Source organism: Marmota flaviventris, chromosome 11 (assembly GCF_047511675.1).
Source record: "Marmota flaviventris isolate mMarFla1 chromosome 11, mMarFla1.hap1, whole genome shotgun sequence".
NCBI classification, from domain to species: domain Eukaryota; kingdom Metazoa; phylum Chordata; class Mammalia; order Rodentia; family Sciuridae; genus Marmota; species Marmota flaviventris.
In genome coordinates, this window is record NC_092508.1 from 5995888 (window position 1) to 6017495 (window position 21608).

At 43.8% G+C, this 21608-nt stretch overlaps 1 protein-coding gene across 1 annotated transcript in view; it reads right to left on the reverse strand.

Annotated features, from left to right (window-relative positions):
• The window catches only part of Mroh2a (maestro heat like repeat family member 2A), a 59578-nt gene extending 48116 nt beyond the window's left edge, over window positions 1–11462 (reverse strand). Inside the window, exons 1-4 of the mRNA XM_027956208.2 lie at window positions 11381–11462; window positions 10996–11177; window positions 728–859; window positions 353–515 (exon numbers count right to left, since the gene is read on the reverse strand). Of these exons, the coding sequence (XP_027812009.2) occupies window positions 353–515; window positions 728–859; window positions 10996–11177; window positions 11381–11462 (559 nt within the window). The remainder of the gene's footprint in view (window positions 1–352; window positions 516–727; window positions 860–10995; window positions 11178–11380) is intronic.
• Window positions 11463–21608: the final 10146 nt, after the last annotated feature.

Consider the following 21608-nt stretch of genomic DNA (forward strand, 5'->3'; position numbering starts at 1 on the left):
TAGGATCTCCCTGTCATGCCCTTCAGCTCCTGGTAGGAGGTGTTTGCCTGCTTACGGCCCCTCCTGAGGACAAGGGCCATGGGTGTTCTACTCATCACTGAGGCAGCGCCCACCGCAGGGGTGAAAGGAGAGGGAGGGAGAGAAGGAAAGAGGGAAATGGAGATGGGAAGACAAAAACTGAGGCAGGGAGAGGAAAAGGGGGGGCAGGGATAAGACAGAAGTGAGAGGCTGAGACCGAGAGTCCTAAAACCTGAGAGACACAGAAGCCACGGAGAGGAAAAGGCGAGGAAAGAAAAGAGCCATGGAGACACAAGGACCGGGGCCCAGAGGGCAGAAACTGGGCCCAACCCACCGTTGCCATTGGCCAGCTTGGCCAAGGTGACGACGACAAACTCGTCCGTGAGGTGGAGGGGCTTGAGGTGGTGCTGCAGCTCATACATGACCAGGCTGAAGTGGTTCCGCGACAGAGCCACCAGCGTGTCACTGGCCACCTCTGCCTTTGTGTAGCCCTCCACCTGCAGGGGATGGGACGGGGGCCACCTGTGGCGAGGACTTCACAAACCCCTACGATCCCACGCCCACTCCATCCTCCTGGCTCGGGCTCAGCCTTCCCCCACCCAGCCCCGACCCAGAAGTGACTGCCCCAGGGCCTTGGGCATCCCCAGCCCCCCAGAGGCCCCAGCTCCTGGGCTGTGGGGGGGAGGCATGATGGAGCCCAGCCAGCTACCTCGGAGATCTCCCTCATCTCCTTGGAGGCAACGGAGACCAGCCTCTGCACACACGGCTCCTCCAGCTCCCCCTCCTGCTGGATGATCTCCTGGAGGATGTTGTAAATGTTGATCTTGCGCTGGGTGGAGATCTGGGAGAGAAGCAGGCAGGTGGGAAGGCCCTGTCTGTCTGGGAAGGACCCCGCCCTGCCCCAGCACCCTGTGTTCACTTCCTCTCCCTCCCTCTCTTCTCCATCAGAATCCCATCCAGAGACGGCCACCACCAACCTCCAACCACCAGGTCTCCGCCTCCATGTCTCCCTCTTCCCTCCCACCCATCCAACCGGCCCGGTCCATGCGACTTACAAATGGGTTCTCTTCCCAGTTTTGGCCAATAGCCAGCAAGGCAGGTGTCAAATGGTCAACACACACAGTCCTCCCCACAACTAGTACTGCCCTTTTAAAAGACCCCAAATAGCTCTTCACCCTGATGGGGGAACTTTGAGACCCAGAAACGTGTCTCTTCCTCTCCTTTGATTCTTACGTGGGCAAAATTTGGCACCATTTAAAATAACCTGCCTTAGGATGAGATTGGATAGATGGATTGTGCACCAAGACCATACCTGGACCGTCATGCAAGGGTCAGATATGAAAAGGCACGCTTAAGGAACGAGAGTTCTGGAGAATGCCTCATGTGGTAGAAAGTCCAGAAATCTCAGAAAATCTGGGGACCTCAAGAAGAGGAATTCACTCAAATTTCTTAGCTCTTCTGCTGACATCCAACACGAAAGTCTTGGCCTTGGTTTCCTAGTCTTGGGGTAGCAACTAATAGAGTTTCCTAAAATTCCAATCAGCAATCGCTTTGGGAAAGTACCTGGATGGATATTAGTGGTGTGGCTTTAGTCATTGCTCAATACTGTATATCTCCAGACCAGTATTTCTCAACTATTAATAGTAGTTGGTAGTAGTAGCAGCAGTCTTAGTACCCACTTAAGGAGACTTTTTAGCCATTTTTCCCTAAGTGTTCCCCCAACAAAACTTGAATAGCACAGTGCTTGTCCACATGTCCATGCTTCATATATAAATGTAGAACTTCCTTCATCCCAGTGAGAACACTGGGGGCAACATCACACCATTGAGAACGCATGCTCTAGGTTTTCAAGGCAAGTTCAAGGAGGTCTATACACTCTATAAATAGCCAGGTAAGAGACAGCAAGACCAGCCTTCATTTGTGATCAAGGATAATCAGTAAGACTAGTTCTGGCCGCCACCAGGCAGTGCAACCTCGAGCAGAGACAGGAGATTGGGAACGCCTGAGCCAACTTAAAACAATTTCCAGAAGGCACCTGAACCTAAGAGGTTGAATTAGGCATGAAGAAAATTATGTCTGAGCCATTCAGGCTCTGGATCCCACGGGAGAAAGCTACTTTTGCTGTTGATGCTATAGTGACCACACAGGAGCATCTGTACCCCGCGGCAGATACCCAGTAATTAGTATTCATAATAGTGAAGCTGAAACCTGTGGAGGTGCCATCCCTCTTCCCTAAAAGTGGATTTTATCAGAGACCCTAGAGATCCAGACATCCTGCAGAGTGGGACATCTCCCCAGCAGTCCAGCTTGTGGATCAACTCTCAAACTCCTACCAAGAGTTCCAAAGTTCAGTCAAGACTAAACCCCAAGAGACAGGGGATGGAAATGGGAAAGGCAGTAGAATGAATAGGAATATAACTATCCAATGTTCATACATACATACACGACCAGTGTGACTCCACCTCATGTACAACCTCAAGAATGGGAAGTTATACTCCATGTGTGCGGGATATGTCCAAATACGTTCTACTGTCATGTATAACTAAAAAGAACAAATAAAAAAATTTTTTTTAAAAAGACTAAACTCCAATTACCGAAATCTCTAGTTTAGAACTCTAGCACCTCCACCACAGAAATGCACATTTTGTCAATACCCAAATTGTATTGAGCCCATCATGTACCAGACGACTCAAAGCTGAAATGTACTACAACCAGTTGTGTTTCCCAGGCGCGAAGCCTGGAAGCTAAGTGAGGAACACAGATGCATTGGGCCTAAGGACCCCCAACCCCCAAGCCAAGGGTTACAGAGCCAAAAGCAAATACAAACAATGGAAATCCATCCTGGCCAACAGATTTGACCACCTCAGCAGAAATAAGCCCTTTATTTCTCAGCAAGAATTTTTAAATTTTTCTCTCTTTTTGTTCACTTCTTTTTTCTTCTTTCTGCCATATTCATACTTTTTATCCTTCTTTGTAAATTTTAACTATTTAATTTTTTTTTTCAAATTTCACTTCACCATATTATATTACTTTTTACTTTTTTCCATTATGCATGATTTTGTGGATGGGGGGAGGTATATAGTCACTGCATGGATAGGTTTGAAAAATATATGAATATTTGTGTAATTTTATTTTCACATTAATTGCTTCCTTCTACACTTATTATTTAGCCTTGATTTGTCTTAGGTAGGATTCAATTATATGCAGGTGTGAGTTGATTTGATCTTACAGTTGCTAGTTGTTTTGAACCATGGTTCTTTCCCCTCTTATCTCTACTTCTTCACTCTCTTCCCCTATTAACAACCAAATTTCTGTTTCCACTTCCTCTCTTTATTACTTTAGGAAATCTTTTATTCTTTCTTCCTTACAGCCAGCATCTACTACCAACCTCCTGCATCTCCTCTGATCACTTTTTAAAAATATTTTCTACTCACCCTATTTTCTCTTTACATAAGAAACCATAATCCCACCAAATAGTAAAATTATATAGTTTATGTAATTCACCCCCTTCATGTTGACATGATAATTAATATGGTGGACAGCATAGTAAACATCTGATGTAGAATGCCTGAAATAGTGGACAGTTTTGTATTGCTCAAGCTGATGTTAAATGCTAACCCCCACCATTCCTATATAGGTGGTAATATTACATATGTCAAAGTAGACATTGGACATTTATCTTAAAACTATACAATCTGTTAATGACTTCAGTGTTATTCCTGGCTCCTTCCTCCCTCTAAGAGGGGATGGAAAGTGATTGGGCCACTTCAAAATTACAGAGTAGAGACTCTGCTGCTGAGAAATACTCACAATCCAAACAACAGTGAATCTCACCCCACATATGATCTAGCCCCACCCGAACGTAAACATTACTTCAACTCATAAAACTTGGAGATGAAAACCCCCAAACCAAAAACCAGGCCCCAAGAAAGAACAACCAAAGGGGAACTTCAGGACCATCCATCAACATTTACTCATATATCAAAAACAGAAAGAAATACTAGAATTGAAAAGAACTACACATAAAGACACACATATAGAAGAGTAAGGAGAAACAAACTCAATTGCACAAGTATAGGACCTCTGAAAACTTGAGGAAACAGGCAAACAAATTCTCCCCCCTCCACACACACACACACAAAAATTCATAATGCCCCAACAAAGGATCTCATAGATATGGAAGTGGATGAAATTCTTATTATTAAAAACTGATTATTGAAATGTACAATGAACTAAAGTAAGATCTAAGGAATTAATTAAGAGAGAAAATTCAAGATATGAAAAACCATTTCCATAAAAAATAGAAATATTAAAAATAAACCAATCAGAACTCCTAGAAATGAAAGACACACGAATCAAATTTTTAAATTCACTTGAAAACATCATCAACAAATTAGATTGTATAGAAAATACTACCTCAACCCTTTAAAACAGATCCTCAGGCCTTGAATATGGGATACATAAACTTAATACACAGAATAATATAAAAGGGAAAAATAATAGAACATGATTAGAATGTACATGAACTCTGTAAAAACATCAAGAGACCAAACCTGAGAATCATCAGGATAGAAGAAAAGATAGAGATAAAGGCATGAAGAACTAAAGGCATTAAGAACATTTTCAACAAGATAGTCACAGAACACTTTCCCCATACATATCATAAGTGAGATAGACATCCACAAACAAGATCCCAAATAGACTTGATCAGAAGAGAAGTTCTCCAAGACACATCATAATAAAAATGCCTAACACAGAAAATAAGGAAAGAATATTAAAGCTGCAGGAGAGAAACATCAGGTCACATTTAGAGGAAACCAATCAATAAGGCTCACTTCTGACTTATCAACTTAGACACTAAAATTAAGGAGGGCCTGGATTGAGATATTTCAATCTCTAAAAGAAAACAATTGTCAACCAAGATTACTGTACCCAAATAAAGCTCTCTTTCATATTTGATGGGGAAATAAAAACCTTCCAAAACAAGGATAAACTGAAAAAATACATGACAACCAAGCCAACACTACAAAGAATTCTAAAGATAAATTGCACACAGTGGAATCCTCCCCCCCCCAAAAAAATATCCCAAAACTCCCAAATAAATGAAGATTAATAAAAGACTAATCATCTAAACAAGAATCAAGACAGAATTAAATATAACAAAAAATCAAATGGCAACAAACTATAAACAGATATCCATAACAACACTGAATATAAATGGTCTAAACTCCACAATTAAAAGACACAGATTAGTAGAATTGATCAAAAAACAAGATCCAGCTGGATCCTGTTTGCAAGAGAATCATCTCACAGGCAAAGACACTGAAAGCCTGGAAATGAAAGGATGGATAAAAATCCATGCAAATGAATTCTGAAAACAAGATGGAGTAACTATTCACATATCTGACAAAGCTGATTTCAAGCAAAAGTTAATCAGAAGAGATAAAGAAGGCTGTTACATCCTAACAAAGGGAATAATTCAACAAGAAGATAAAACAATGGCAAATATGTATGCCCCAAATGTCAACACACCCAGTTACATTACTCCTTGATATTAAATCCTAGATAGACCCTAATATAATAACAATGTGTAATTTTAACACACCCTTCTCACCAATAGACCAAGTCATCAAATAATAAAATCAATAAAGGTATGTATAACCTAAATAATAGTATAAATTGAATGGATTTAATAGACATCTGCAGAATGTTTCATCTCAAAAGAGTTGAAGTTACCTTCTCAGCACTTCATGGAACCTTTTTCAAAATAGAACATAGTCTAGGTTACAATATAAGTCTTAGCAAATACAAAAAAAATGATGTAAGCTTGTGTATTCCATTGGACCTTAATGGAATGAAACACAGCAATAAAAATAATAGAAATCACATAAACACATGAAGATTAAACAATACTGTTTAAATGAAGAATGGAGCAAAGAAGAAATCAAGAAAATATTAGGAAAAAATGAAAACAACAATATGACACACCAAAATTTGGGGAAAGGTATGAAAGCCATATTAAAAGGAAAATTAATTGCATTGAGTGCCTACATTTTTAAAAAGTAGAGAGATCCCAAATAAGTGAGTTTATTTTCCAATCAAAGGCCTTATAAAGAAGAACAAACTAACTTCCAAATCAGTAGAAGACAAGAAATGATAAAGATTGGAGCCAAAGTTAAAGAAATTGAGAAAAAAAATACATAAGATCAACACAAGGAGCTGGTTCTTTGAAAAGATAAATGATAATGATGAACCTTTAACCAAACTAACTAAAAGAGAGAAGACCAAAATGAACATAATTAGAGATAATAAAGGAGATATCACCACAGATACTTCTGAAATCCAGATGATCATTAGAAACTACTTTGAAAATTGATACTCCAATAATCTGTGAAATCTAGAAGACACTGACAAATTTCTATATACATATGATCTGACTAAATGGAACCAGGAAGATACAGAAAACTTAAACAAACCAATATCAAGTAATGAAATTGAAACAGCAATTAAAAGCCTTCCAGCATCTGGGTGTGGTGGTACACAACTGTGATCCCAGAAACTTGGGAGGCTGAGGCAGAAGGACCACAAATTCAAGGATGATAACAGCAACTTAGCAAAGCCCTAAGCAAATTGGTGAGAACCTGTCTCAAAATAAAAAGGGTTGGGGGTGCATCTCAGTGGGTAAGCACCCCTGGATTCAATCTTCAGCACCAAAAAATAAAAGCCTACTAACAAAGAAAGGCCCAGAATCAGATGGATCCTCAGCTGAGTACTACCAGACCTTTAAAAAAGAGCTAATACTAGTTTTTCCCAAGTGATTCCATGAAATTGAAAGAGAGGGAACACTCCCAAACACATTCAGGGAAGCAAGTATAACTCTGATACCAAAACCAGACAGAGAGTCATCTAGGAAAGAAAACTTCAGACAAATATCTGTGATGAACATAGATGCAAAGATCCTTAACATTATTTAACTGCATTTGAAGAGACATGAAGAAGATAATATACCATGATCAAGTGGGCTTCCTCACAGAGATCAAGGTTGTTTAAACATATGCAGATCAGCAAATATAATTCACCACTTAAATAGAATTAAGAACAAAAACCATATGATCATCTCAATAAATGCAGAAAAGGCCTTTGATAAAATACAGCAACAATCATATTAAAAACACTGGAGAAACTAGGGATAGAAAAAATTTACCTCAGCATTATAAAAGCTATGTATAACAAGCCCAAAGCCAATGCCATACTAAACTAAAAAATTTTCCTCTAAAATCAGGAAGAAGAGAAGAACGTCCATTCTCACCACTTCTATTCAATGTAGTTCCTGGGACTCTAGCCAGATCAATCAGTCAAGAGAAGGAAATTAAAGGGATATAAATTTAAAAAGAAAAAGTCAAATTATCACTGCTTCCTGATGACATGATCCTGTATTTAGAGGACTAAAAAATTTCACCAGAAGACTTTTAGAGATAATAAAGTACCAGGATACAAGATCAACACTCATAAATCAATAACTTTTCTATACCCCACCAGCAATTCAGCTGAGAAATAAATCAGGAAACCCATCTCTTTTGCAATAATCTCAAAAAAGAATACCTGGTAATGACTCTAACCAAGGAAGTGAGAGACCTCTACAATGAAAATTATAGAACACTGAAGAAAGAAATTGAAGAGGATGATAGGAGATGGAAAGCCCTTCCATATTCCTGGTTAGGCAGAATTAATTTTGTCAAAATGGCCACACTACCAAAAGCAAAATACAGATTCAATGCAATCCCCATCAAAATACCAATTACATTCTTTACAGAACTAAAAAAAATCAGTTCTAAAATTCATTTGGAAGAATAAGAAACTCAGAATAGCCAAAGCCATTCTGAACGAGAAAAGTGATGCAGTAGGGCTGGGGTTGTGGCTCAGAGGTAGAGCGTTTGTCTGGGATGTATGAGGCACTGGGTTCGATCCTCAGCACCACATCCAAATAAATAAATAAATAAAATAAAGGTATTGTATCTATCTACAACTAAAAATATTTTAAAAAAGAAAAAGGTGATGCAGGTGGCATCACAATACCTGATTTCAAATTAATCTACAGAGCTATAGTAGAAAAACAGCATGGTATTGGCATAAAAATAGACATGAAGATGAATGGAAAAGAATAGAAGACACCAAGACAAACTCATATATTTACAGCCACTTGATTCTTGACAAAGGTGCCAAAAAGAATTGTTGAAGATCTTTAATACATGGTGCTGGGAAAACTGGATATCCATCCATATGTAGAGAATGAAGTTAGATTCTTATCTTTCACTGTGCACAAAAGTTAAATCAAAGTGGATCAAAGACCTAGGTATTAGGAATTGCAACTCTTAGAAGAAAACCTAAAGGTCAACCCTCCATCTTATAGGAACAGGAACTGACTTCCTTAACAAGACCCCTAAAGCTCAAGAAATAAAACCAAAAAATCAATAATTGGGATGCCATCAAATTTAAAAAGTTTCTGCACCACAAAGGAATAATATGTTTGTAGCAGCATAATTCACAGTAACCAAATGATAGAACCAATCCAGGTGCCCATCATAGATGAAAGGATCAAGAAAATGTGGTGTATATACATAATTGAGTACTACTGAGCCACAAAGAAGAATGAAATGATGGTATTTGCTGGTAAGTTGATGGAAATGGAGACAATCATGCTAAGTGAAACAAGCCAGGCTGAGAAAATCAAAGGTCCAATGTTTTCTCTGATATGTGAAAGCTAAAGAAAATAAATGAAAGAAGGCAGATGAAAAGGGGATCTGTTGTCATAAAGGTATAGGGAGAGTCAGTGGAGTAGGAGGAGTACAGAAGGGAGGGAGGGAGGGAGGTAAGGAGGGAAAGGGGAAAAATATGAAATTAATCTAACAAAATCATGTTACCTACAAGGTAAAGGTACCAAAGGGAATTCTATCCTTATGTGCATGTAGAAAGTACCAATCATAAATAAGTTAATAATGGAGTGAAAGAAAGATCAGTAGAGGAGAGAAGGAAGAATAGGGGGAGGGAGGAGGGGAGGAAACATGGGGGGGGATGGGTATTGAGATCAAATTCCAGGCATGTGTGATTTTGCCAAAATGAACCCAAATACTATGTATAATTATAATGCTCTAATTTTACAAAATAATAATCAGTACACATAGGAGTACAGATTCACAGCAGCCAAGATTTGAATCAACCTAAATATCCATCAGCTGAAAAAGAGTATGTGATCTCTATATATACACAATGGAAGATTACTCAGCCATACAAAGACGAGGTCCTGTCATTTGTGATAAAGAGGATGGACCTGGAAGATATCATGCTAAGTGAAATCAGCCAGTCACAGAAAGACAAATACTGCATGACCTCATTTGTGCAGAGCCTCATAAACGGTTGATCTCATAGAAGATGGGAGTAGAAGGGTAACCACCAGAGCCTGAGAGGAATAGGGAGGAGAGAGGAAGGAGGAGGCAGAGAGGCTGGTCAAGGGGTACAACTTTCCAGGTCAACAAGAGGAAGAGGTTCTGGTGTTCCACTGCCCAACAGGGTGAGTGCAGTCAGCAATAATGCAGGTTTGTCTCAAAAGGGCTGGATGAGAGATTGAATGTACTCACCGTAAAGACATGATAAAAGTTTAAGGGGATGAATATGCTAATTACCCAATTTGATCATTACACAAGGTACACATGAATCAAAATTTCACTTGTACCCCATAAATATGTACCATTATTATGTGTCAATCAGAAAGAAGAGAGGGAGGGAGGGAGGGGAGGAGGAAGGGAGGGAGGGAGGGTGGGTGTTTGGACAAGAGAAGAGCTATCAAAAACTCAGGAGCTGACTGACAGGTGACTATGGGCTGTCTTCCAGAGGAGGGCTCGGTGCTGCTGTCTGGCAGATGCTCTGGGGTTACCAGGGTCTATAGAGGTGTGCATCTTAGCTTGCCCTTGATTGTCTGGGCTATTTTACAGCTCTATAGGCATAGAAATTAAATTGTATTAAACTGATAACAATGCAAACGTTCTCCCCATCCCCAGCTGTGAAAAACATTTTCTGCCAGGGCAATGCAAGTGGATTTTTATCTGGTAAAGAAGAAAAGCCTCCATAGGTAAAATTCTCATTTGAAGAGCTTCTACCATTTTACTGGTTCCTCCACTAATTAATGAATAAATAAAATATTTGTTGCACATTAATTTTTAAAATATGTGTACTTGTTCATTGTCTGCTTATTGACACTGATCTCTGTTTAAGGCCTATGTATTCATCATTTTTTATCTGTATTTCCTGATCTTTGACTTCTGGGGACTGCTCCTCCCTGAGTTAGCCAACCCCTACAATAGTACACAAGTTGCCCACGCATGTGCATGCTTTTCAAACACACACACACACACACACACACACACTGAATTGTGTTCCTTCAAAATCTTACACTGAAGCCCTAAACCCCGAGTTGGATGTAGCTGGGCCTTTGATAGGTAATTAGGGTTACATGAGGTCAGAAGTGGGGGCCCTGATTCAGTGGGATTGGCGTAATGATACAAGGAGGAGAAGGCAGAGGGGAGCTTTCTTTCTCAATGCATGCAGAGGAAGTCACATGAGGACAGTAGAAGGCAGTTGTCTACACACCAGGAAAAGAGCCCACAGCACAAACCAAATCTGCCGGCACCTCCATTATAGATTCCTGGAATCTAGAAAATAAATGTTAAGCCACAAAGTCTCTGGTACTCTTGTTCTCGCAGCCCATGCAGTCAAAGGTAATGGCCAATCCAGAGCCCACGGCCCAGCCAGGCGGCTCCCAAACCCAGGTACCACGACACAGGGAAATGTGAGCGGTCCGGCCCCTGCCGCCCCTGTCTCTGCATCCCAGCACAGCTTTGCACCTGTGATGCTCATGACTGTTAGCTGAGTAGCAGAAGGAGGCTGGGCTCAGAAGAGGTGTGCAGGGCGAGGCGGCCCTACCTCTGGCACCTTCAGGCAGCGGGTAAGAGCGCAGATCACCATAGAGGGCTCGGCGGTGGCCTTCTCTGTGATGATCACTGAGGCCAGGGTCTTCCGCATGTCGAGGCCTGCCCCAGCCATGTCTGTCTTTGCTGACTCACTGTCCATGATGTCCAGGAGGTTTGTGACTTGTTGGTAGATACCTGAAACAAAGAGGGCACAGGTGCCGTGCGGAGATGGCCGTCACAGGAAGCCCCTGCACCTGCCCAGCTCCAGCTTCCCCAGGACATCACGCCCACGCCCACGCCCACTGTGAAGACAGAGAAGCTGAGACCCAGGTGGGATGGCCGCGAGCAGTGAGTGGCCGAGAGGGACAGGAAGGCGAGGTTGGCAGTGACCTCCTTACCACTGTCATCTAATGCAAGACCCTCTGCGTCCTCTGCTTCCTCTGACACGTCTCCATTCACGTCTGCGGCTGCTTCTGCCATCTCTTCCTCAAACTCTTTCGAGATAAATGAGATTTGTAAAGGACTCCATATAGCAACACACCCTTCCCCCGGAATGTGGGTGGAACCAGTGGCTTGATTCTAACAGGATATGACAAAAGCAAAGGGTTGCCACTCCCATGATGCTGTTGTTAACAGAAGCCTCCACCTTGGCTGACTGGAGATACGCGTTCTGCTGGCCTTGAGGAGCCAGCAGCCAGCATTTGAGCTGCCTATGGAGGGGCATGTGGTAAGGGATGGGGCCTCAATCCTCAATCCTGAGGAACTGAATCCTGCCAACAGTCACAAGAGTTTGGAAGAGGTCGCTGAGCTCCAGAAGGGAAGGCAGGAGAGCCAAGACCTTGATGGGGCCTCTGAGGCCCTGGGCAAAAACAACCCAGCTGAGCCCAGACTCCTGAACCACGAACACTGTGGGATAATCAGTGGGTGTCCCTTTAAGCCACTGGGTTAGTGATCATTTGTTACACAGCAATAACTAACTAATACACTTGGTTAAAATGTCCCCCTTACTCTTCTAGACCCTGAAAGTTCATGACTCCTGAACTCAATTACTCTCCTAACTCCCTTCAAGGGCTCTCCCAGCTTCTTAAGGGCTGACAAACGCCAACACAGATGTTAAGGCAGGGATAAGAAGCTCCCAGCTCCTTTCTCCTTTTGTCCCAAGTTCCTCTGTCCTTGAGGCCCGTCCTAGGGCCCTTCACCATGGTGGTCTTTTCTTCCTGGGTTTCTTTAGCTCTGGGACTTAAATACTGACCTTTTCTCAGAGTCTTCTTATAGATGGAACAAAAATATGCCACTAAGAGAAGCTCTGTTCCTTGCCTACTGCACATCAACAGGAATACGAGCACTGGCAGCCTCAGGTGCCCAGGTGAAGCTGTTGGACTCCTCCATGACAGTTCTCATGAGGAATGTGCCGCCCGGCAGTGTGGGAGGGTGCATTAGAATGGGCACCCGTTAGACCCCAGACCCTCAGAACTTTGAGATCCAACTGCCCAACTCTCTGTCCCAACCCAGGGCTTTTGGGGGGTGCACAGGGCCCTGGGATAAAAGCTCCACGTGCTGTTGTCCTTAAACGTCCCTCTTGCCCACTCGTGTGTGCTGATGTACTGTGGCCTGTTTGGAAAAGGGAAATGGTGAGGGTAGGGGTGATTCACAGCCACTTCCCAGGGGAGGGAGCCCAGGATGGGGCAGCCGGAGAGAAAAGGAGGAGTGACAGAGTCTGGGGATAGGACTTCATCTTGCCAAGTTTCAGACAGCGTGCAGGATGGGAGATGGGTTCCCGTCAGCAGCACTCTTGGAAGATAAGTGACCTCAAAGACAGGTAGAGGAGCAGGAACTCTGCTTCCCTAAGTCAAAAGCTGGTGCTTTTGGCTTTTAGTTTCAAGGTGTCACTTGAAACTAAAACAAATGGTCCAGACCCATATTTGCACAAAGAAGTATTGGCCTCAAGGAAGCTTTCTATGCCTTCCGCGGCTACAGAGCGAGAATCAGAGCCACACCCAGGTCCAAGGCTCCTTAGTTAAAACTTGTACTTAAAGTTGCCCTTCCTGCCAAGAGGGAGTTCTTCAGCCTCTGCCCGGTTGCCTCTAATAGCACAGAGCTCACTTCTCTCAGATGCTGCCTATTTCTACATCACAGAATCGGGATGATTAGAAAATGAATCTCCGTCATATCACTCAAACACATCTTCCCCATAAAAGTCCTTCATTTTTCCTAATTCTGCCTTTGGAGACCCATCAATCATTATAGACTAGATTCGAGAAGGTGGTCGCCTGCACATCTTCTTTCACAGCTCCTCTGCAGTATCTCCTCCCTCTCCCCACCAGGCCTTATTATCTCTTTCAAGGATCACACAAATCAGAGGGCTGCAATTCCAAAAATAATTCCATGTGCTTTGATTGCATACCTCTGTGGGCAGCTAAGCATGGCAGGATACAGGGTGGGTAGAGTACTTATTTGTCCTCTGAGGGTCTTCACCCCAACATATGAAGGATCATGGATTTAGAGCCAAAAGTGAAGGTGTCAGTTAGCAATTGGTGTGTAATGAACTACCTCAAAGCTTAACGACTGAAAACAATAATTATTTCCACAAGTTCGTGGGTCAGTTGTCTGGTGCTGTTGATCTGGACCATGTCCATCCAAGTGCAGTTGGAGTCACTCACACACCCGCAGTCAGCAAGTGGGTGGCTATGGACTGGTTGCTGGCTGGGTACTGGCAGAAGTGAGGAGGGTAACTAAGATACCAGTCTAGCCCACGCAGTTTCCTAGCAGTTTGGCAGGACTCCAAGAGAGTGAGTGGAAACATGAAGGCCTCCTGGGACTAGCACCTATTGCTTACCACTTCCTCTCAGCCAAGGCAAGCCACAGACCAACCCAGACTCAAAGGGTGGAGATAGAGATACCCCCTACCCCCTTTTGATGGGAAGAGTGGCACAATCCTACTGTGAAGGATGTAGCTATCAGGAGGATGGAGAAAGGCCTGTTTATTAAAATTATATGCAGAATAATGTGTGATCTTCATGGCAAAAAGTGTAATGCCCTTGAACCCATTATCAATGAGATTAATGTGCGGGCTCTCTCATCCAGCGAGGGGGTCCACAGAACAGGGTAGAGGAGAGTGTGGCTGTGGAGTCGCTATTCAAGATCTCTGGAGACCAAGCAGGAAGCAGGTCTGATTTTATTGCACATTTACCATGAACATATACTCAGGCAATTACAGGCAGCCAGCAGTACAATGTCTGGCCAGCTGTCTTTGCAGCGACCAATCGAGGAGCGGGCTCTGGAGCAGGCACAGGGACTGCAACACATGGCCTCACACCCAGGACTATGCCTACAGGGTAAGCGTTTGCCACTTACACACCTAGCATGAGGGGAGAGGTTTGCCACTCAGATGCCCTTAACACATGCCATGTATGCAGCACTCCATGCACGTGTCCCCACATCTCTCCCCTCTGACCGTGTGGCAAGGACTTTAGCCATCATTGCTATTATTCTTTTGGTGGCCTTTACATGGTTACATAAGGGTCTTACAACACAAGAAAAAAATTATCACTATTATAAAAAGTAAGGTCATAATATAGTCAATATCCCAAGCACCTTTAATATACTGAGAAAAATTGGAGAAGTGTAAGGTTACATTTTCAGATACAGCATATTGGATGACACAAATACTATGAAATTCAGGGTCATAAGTGAGCCTTTACAACATAAACAGAATATCTAGTTATTCCTGTGGAGGTCTAGTGCTTGCCGAATGACTAAAATAGTGGCTCAGGACAGGTTATTTAAGTGATTTTGAATGGCAAAGGCTTCTGCCGTGGCAGTAGACACATTGTCCACAGTCTGAGCCATCTGGATATTCTGGGTGAGCGAAGCAGCGGCAGTGGCTGTGGCAGCGATGGCAGCCACCAGGGCAATAATCCCAGTGATGATAAGGCTAATTGCACGCCTTGTCTGGTGTAGAAGATTCTTCATCTCCATGTCCCATGGACTCCTCCACTCTCTGGACAGGGTCACTGGAAGCCAGACTGCTGGGGGCACTCTGAGGATAAATACACGTTTAGCTATCATAGCAGGGATTAGGCAATTTGTGAGCCAGCAGGATATATTGTCAGCACAAGGGATCTCTGTTTGAGTGATATTTATACCCTCAGTATCATTGATTATTAGCATGGCAAAGGGTGGCTTAACACACGCCTGTGCATAGAGGGTATGGGTATAATTTGGCATAAAGGCAAATGGTAAGGGTCTGGACTCAATATCATCCTATTCATCCAGCAGGGTGATGCCCATTTGATGGCTCTAACAGCCAACAATATTCTGGCATAATATCTATCATGCCATACTGATTTCCTGCATAACGGTTGGTAATGGCTCGTCCTGTGTAGTAGGTACTGCAGGGGCCAATATGGTTTTTGGGCACATCAGTTACATTCCAGGGAGCTGTGCCCACCCAGGAGCATAGACGTTGTCCTTCCCCAGAGAAATTCCTCTCATCAAGGAGATAAGGTATGGCAGTGTCCCATTGATTCCATGGGATGCTATCATTATCCAAGGGGGCGGGGGGGCTTTCCAAAAAGCGTTGTTGGGCATGTTGGCAGCAAGGGTTTCTTGCATTTGCCATGGGGGAGTGTATGGCCATAGGTAGCATTAACTGTAACTCTAAGGTCAGTGAGAGACAGCCCAACATAAGGCTTATTATAGTTATCTACAAAAGTTTCATTGACAAGAGCAAAACAGAGGTGACTGTCTGGATTATAGGTTTCATTATCTACTACAGAGAAACAAATGGGCAGAGTAGCTATGGAAATGCTGGTTCCAGGGTACTGTCACCTCCTGGATGAATAACTCAGGATCAATAAGGTTGGAATTATTAGAGAAGAGCTCAGGTAAAGCCCCTTCCTAATTAGCAACTGCTAAAGGTGGTGGCCTAGTAACCAAAGCTCAATTTACCTGACAGGAGGCTTCACTGTTAGCAGTGAGCATTGCACACAGTAGGACCACCATCATAGGCCCAGAGATGGGGTTGCCACCAGGCAAAGGGGCCAATCTGGTGGCTTGGTCAACAAGACCTTTAAGATCACCCCAGGTTACTTTATGTGAAGTCCATTAGTGTTGTTGAGTTCTTTGCCTGTGAGGTTTTTCCTCCAGAGTTAGTTCCTTCATCTTCTTGGTTGGTGGTTCTGGGGGTCCAGGGCTTGACTTTCTGGCAGGCACCCAGATGGGGTGAGGCTCCTGTTAACATATGCAAACCCTTGGCCCATGGTTAGGAGGGGCCCCAGACCACCCCATGCATTTGTTATAGGATCCTTCCATGAGACCATAGGAAGATGGGAGGGCCCCATGAGGGGGACCCAATGTTTATGAGCTGCTGTTTCCATAGAAAATTTTGACATTGAGAGAAAATTTAAAGCAAATAAAGTTTTGTTCAAGGCATTGCAAGGAGACTCGGTATAGTTTCCCCCATGTTTTATAGCATGGTCTTTAATTCCTTGTGTGTTCTTTCTATGATGCCTTGAGTCTGGGGGTTATAGGGGATTCCAGTTAAGTGCTATATATGCCATTCATTTCAATCTGCTTGAAATGTCTTGCTCGGGTAGGCTGGCCCTTTGTCAGTCTTAATAGACATAGGAACACCCATAATTCCAAAACATTGAAGTAGATGGGAGATGACTTTTTGTGGTTTCTCCTGTGGAGGCTGTGGCCATTACACAGCCTGAATAGACATCAAGGATTACATGAATGTATTTTAAATTTCCAAAAGGTGCATAGTGAGTGACATCCATTTGCCAAAAAGCATTAGATTTTAACTCTTGGGGATTCACTCCATCAGGTTGTAAAGAGCCACTGGGGAGAAAAGATGCATATTTTTTTGCGTTCTCTGACTAGCTGTCTGCAAGCCTCCTTAGTCCTGCTTTTATGCAACTGCCATGGCTGAGGCCAGCAGAGAGGCTTGAGCTGCTTGTGTCCCTCTATCCTGGGTGGCCAAAGTCCATTCATCCAGTGTGCCATTGCGTACTGGTGCCGCTGCTGCTCTATGTTCCTTATTTAGTCCATCCCAGATCAAACCCTTGGCTAGTGCTGCCCTAGCTCCTTCCTGAGACACCTTCTCTTCTATTGCCTTGTTTACTCTGTCAATAAACTGTGGCAAGTCCTGAGTGGCTCTCTGCCTTAAGCCTTGTAGAGAACCTGTGCCTCCCCCAGCTGGTAACTTCCTCCAGTCTCTCAGAGCACAGAGCCATACCTGATTGAAACAATTTGGTGGGCCTGTGGCTTGTACCACAGGGGAACAGTAGATTCCCTCTCCCTGCAGGCATTCAGCTGGGAGGTTAACATTTGTGGTGTGGTTATGATCTCCCTGCTGTTCGCATTCATCATAGAAGAATGCCTTCTACTTCAAAAATGTTGCCGGCTCAAGAGCTGCTCTGGCTAGGTCCTTCCAGTCCTGAGTGCAATTAAGTTCAAGACTGAGCGACTGAGCGATTTAAGCATTTGCTCTGCAAATGGCCCCCAGGGTGCATCCTCTTTTACTGCCTTCTTCAACTCTTTCAGGGTGCCCAACATGTGTGGGTACCAAGTGGCAGGGCGCTGTGTGGGGGGTCCATGTTGACTGGGAAGGCTGGTATCCTCTTACCCCACTTTTCATCTCTTATCCTACATAGATCTTCAAAAGGATCTCTGGCCTCCTGGAATGGGTTTCTGGGAGGCCATGGCTTGGGCCTGTCTGTGGCCTTGTCATTTCTTAGTCCCTTGCTGGCTGTGGCATTGCCTCATAAGGAAGCAGGTGCCATTGTCTTAGAAAAGGATATAGTCGTTGCCTGTCAGTAGAAGGTGCACCTGCACCATTTGGGGTCACCTCTTCTTGTACTATGAAGGCCAGCGGTACCATTTCCTGTCTCTCTCTTTCCTGCACCTGCTGTGGTTGCTTGCTTTGAAGTAGATTTTCACCCCCACTGCTTTCCCCTTGTCTGTCTCTCACAGCCTCATCTTCCCTCAGGGCCATCATTATATGACAAGGATCTGTTGCAGGGCGCCCTTTGCTAAATGGCTGTCACAATAGAAAAAAATGTCATGGTAAAGTATACCCCTGTCTCACTTCAGCTTGCCGTGCATTTGCCATTATCTTGTCCCATATCCTAGGGTCAGAAACATCAGTGACACTAATCCATGGGCTGGTATCTATCACTACGTCCCAAAACTTCTGGGCTTCTCTTATTCAGGGTTAAACCTCTAGTATCCAAGAGAGTGTGCAGCACTTGCAGCTGTGAGTCTGTGGTGGAACTCGGTAGGTTCCCATTTCCCCTTCCTCACTGCTCTGTGAGGGGCCACACCCTTTCGTGTAGACTTACCTCAGATCCCTGTTTGGGCGCCAGGTGATGGGCTCTGTCTCATCCAGAGAGGAGGTCCATGGAACAGGGTAGAGGAGAGTGTGGCTGTGGAGTCACTATTGAAGACCTCCGGAGAACAAGCAGGAAGCAGGTCTGACTTTATTGCACAGTTACCATGTACATATACTCAGGCAGGAGCTAAGCAGATTTCAGGCAGCCACCAGTACAATGTCTTGCCAACTGTCCTTGCAGCGACCAATCAAGGAGCGGGCCGTGGAGCAAGCACAGGGACTCCAACACATGACCTCACGCCCAGGACTATGTCTACAGGGTAAGCAATTTGCCACACACACATGCCCCTAGCATAAGGGGAGTGGTTTGCCACTCAGATGCCTTTAACTCATACCATGTATGCAGTACTCCATACTTGTCCCCACAGATTAAAATACTTTTTTTTTTCTGATCATGACAATACTGTTGAACTCACACATAATCCTTTCACAAAATAAAACACTGTATTTGGGAACAAACTAGGAAAACACTGTATTTGTAGAATACACATGAGATAAATAAACCTTTTCTAAGTTAGTTGCCTCTAATATTTTGTTGTAGTAACATGAATTGACCAATATAGAAAACTGGTGTCAGAAGTGAGATTGATCATCACGATAGCTATACCTGAAGATGTGGGGGGGAGACTTTTAATTGTTTAACAGAAAAAGGATGGAAAAGTTTGAAGGAGTAAACTATAGAAAGCCTAGAATGCTGTAAGCACTGTGGGTGATTCTAGTGAGGGCTCAGAAGACCAAAATGCTGATAGGAATGTGGACAGTAAAAGCCATGTTGATGAGGTCTCTCATGGAAATGAGGATCCTATTGGGAACTGGAGAAAAGGCCACCCTTTAGTCACACCACGGCAAATAATTTTAATATATTACTTTGTGCAGTGATGACTTTAAATGTGGTAGGCTAATTTATTTGATACAGAAGATTTCAAAATAGCAAAGCATTTATACCGTGGATGTTATTGGCTGCTTTTAGCCAAATTTACATTGAGAATCAAGAGCAAAAAGGAGCAAAGAAGACTTGAAAAATGTGTAGCCTGGCCAGGAAAGGAGCACAAAAGAATGTCAGGGTGTGGCCATGGATGGGTGGTTTCTAAAGAGATTAGCACCAGTACAAAGAAGCTGAATCTGGGAAAATAGGAACCACACTCCCCAGTCATCTCAGCAATCAGCAAGGCCACCACTGTCCTCACAGGCACAGAGGAATATTAGTGTAAGTTTGTTTCAAATACTTTCCAGGGAAGAACTGTTTCAGGAAAGAGTCCCAGGGAACTATGAGAGCCCAGGACTGCTCAGAATTCACTTCTCTACACTCAGTCAGCAAAGCCCTCCACAGCCACAGTTGTGCTCCACGTGTTGCTCACTCTGATGGCAGTGCTTGGGGCCACCCACTGATGCTGGGTCTGCAGGCAGGCAGAATTGCAAGGGTTATGGGCTCTTGGTGGCCTCTATGGTAATTTAGAGTCTGGGAGGCCAGGCAGAGTTGTGCTACAAGGCTGCAGTTCCTGCAGGGAGTCTCCCACGGATGATGCATGGCACAGTTGAGGGAGTGAAGCCAAAGCTAAAGTGAGGCCCAAGGAAAACAGAGATGTCTTTACATGCAGCCCCTGCAGGGAAAGCTGCAGGAAGCATGCAAAATCAGCTGGAGGCGCAGCCATGTGGGCTGCCACCGGTAGAGCCACAGAGGCAGGGATGACCAAGCCCTCGGGAGCCCGCGTCCCACCACAGTGTGCCCAGATGCCAGATATGGAGCCTTGGGGTTTGCTGTTTTCCCCGCTGGCTTCATCCTTGCTTTGGGCTGATTCCCCCTTTTTCTTTCTGCATTCCTCCCTTTAGGAATAGAAATGCACACCCTGCGACTGTCCTGCCATTGTATCTTCTACAGATGTAACCTGCTTTTTTGTTTTAAAAAGGGCTCACCACTGAATTTGCCTTGAGTCTCACACGAGACTTTGGACTTGTTTCTGAGCATTGCTGGAACACTGACTTGGGGTTGGAATTAACTCTTGGGGTTCTGCACTGTGAGATGGATACAAAACTTTGGGGGTGAGGAAGAGAATGCAAGAGCTTAGATCTGTCCTCCAAAGACCTGTGGGTCTCATGGGGGTCTGCAGGAAGGTTCATTGGAAAGTGATGGGGTCTTTAGGAGGTGGGGGTTAGTGGGAGGTCCTTAGGTCACTGGGGATGTGCCCTCACAGGGCACTGTGAGACCTCAGTCTCTTTCTCTCACTCTCGTTCTTGCTCTCACTCTCTCCCCTCCTGGCTCAAGATGTAATCACTTGTTTGCTCTTACACAGGTTCCTGCCATGATGTGCCACCTCCTGCCGTCCTCATCAGAACAGAGGTTGATGCACCACTGGAACAGTTCAAAGGCACCAGGTCTTTGAACCTCTAAACTGTGAGCTAAATAAACCTTTTTCCTTTATAAGTTAGTTGCCTCAGGTTATTTTGTTGTAGTAATGCAAAGTGAGTACAGAATGTTGGAAAATACTAGCTATATTTGGTGTATCTGCAATATTTGTGTGTGCTAAAATACAGGTTAATGCTGTTAATCAGCATTACTGTAAAAAACTAACTGAGATAAATCAACTTATAAAGAGGAAAGGTTAATTTTGGCTCACGGTTTCAGAGGTTTCCGTCCATGGTCACTTGGACCTGCTGCTTTTGGTCTGTGTGAGGCAGCACACCACAGTGGAGGCACATTGGGAAAGAAGCTGCTTGCCTTATGGTGGCCAGGAAGCAAAGAAAGAGAGGAAGGGGAGGTGTCAATGTCCCCTTCAAGGGCTCACCCAGCAACCTAACTTCCTCCCAGTAGGCCCCACCTCTTAAAAGTTTCACCACCCCCCAATGATGCCACAGGCTGGGGACCAAGCCTCCAACATGTGGCTTTTGGGGGACATTCAGGCTCCAAACTATAGGGGGAACGATGGTTATTTCGGGGCAATGTGATTATTGGTGAATCCTCTTTTCTAATGTGTGATATGTCAACTTCTATATTTTTTCAATTTTCTGTCTTATCTTGCATCCATAATTAGAAAATCTAATTTAATGATAAATAAATGCAACACCAATATAAAGAAAAACACAGAAAAATAATTTATGCCAATTTATTAACAAATTTTTAATTGTGAAAAACATCAGATAAAATGTACTTGGTTTCTGTCATTGACACAATAATGATCATCCTTGCAAATGCATCGTCCATCAATTTTATAGCATCATTATTTTTCCCCAAA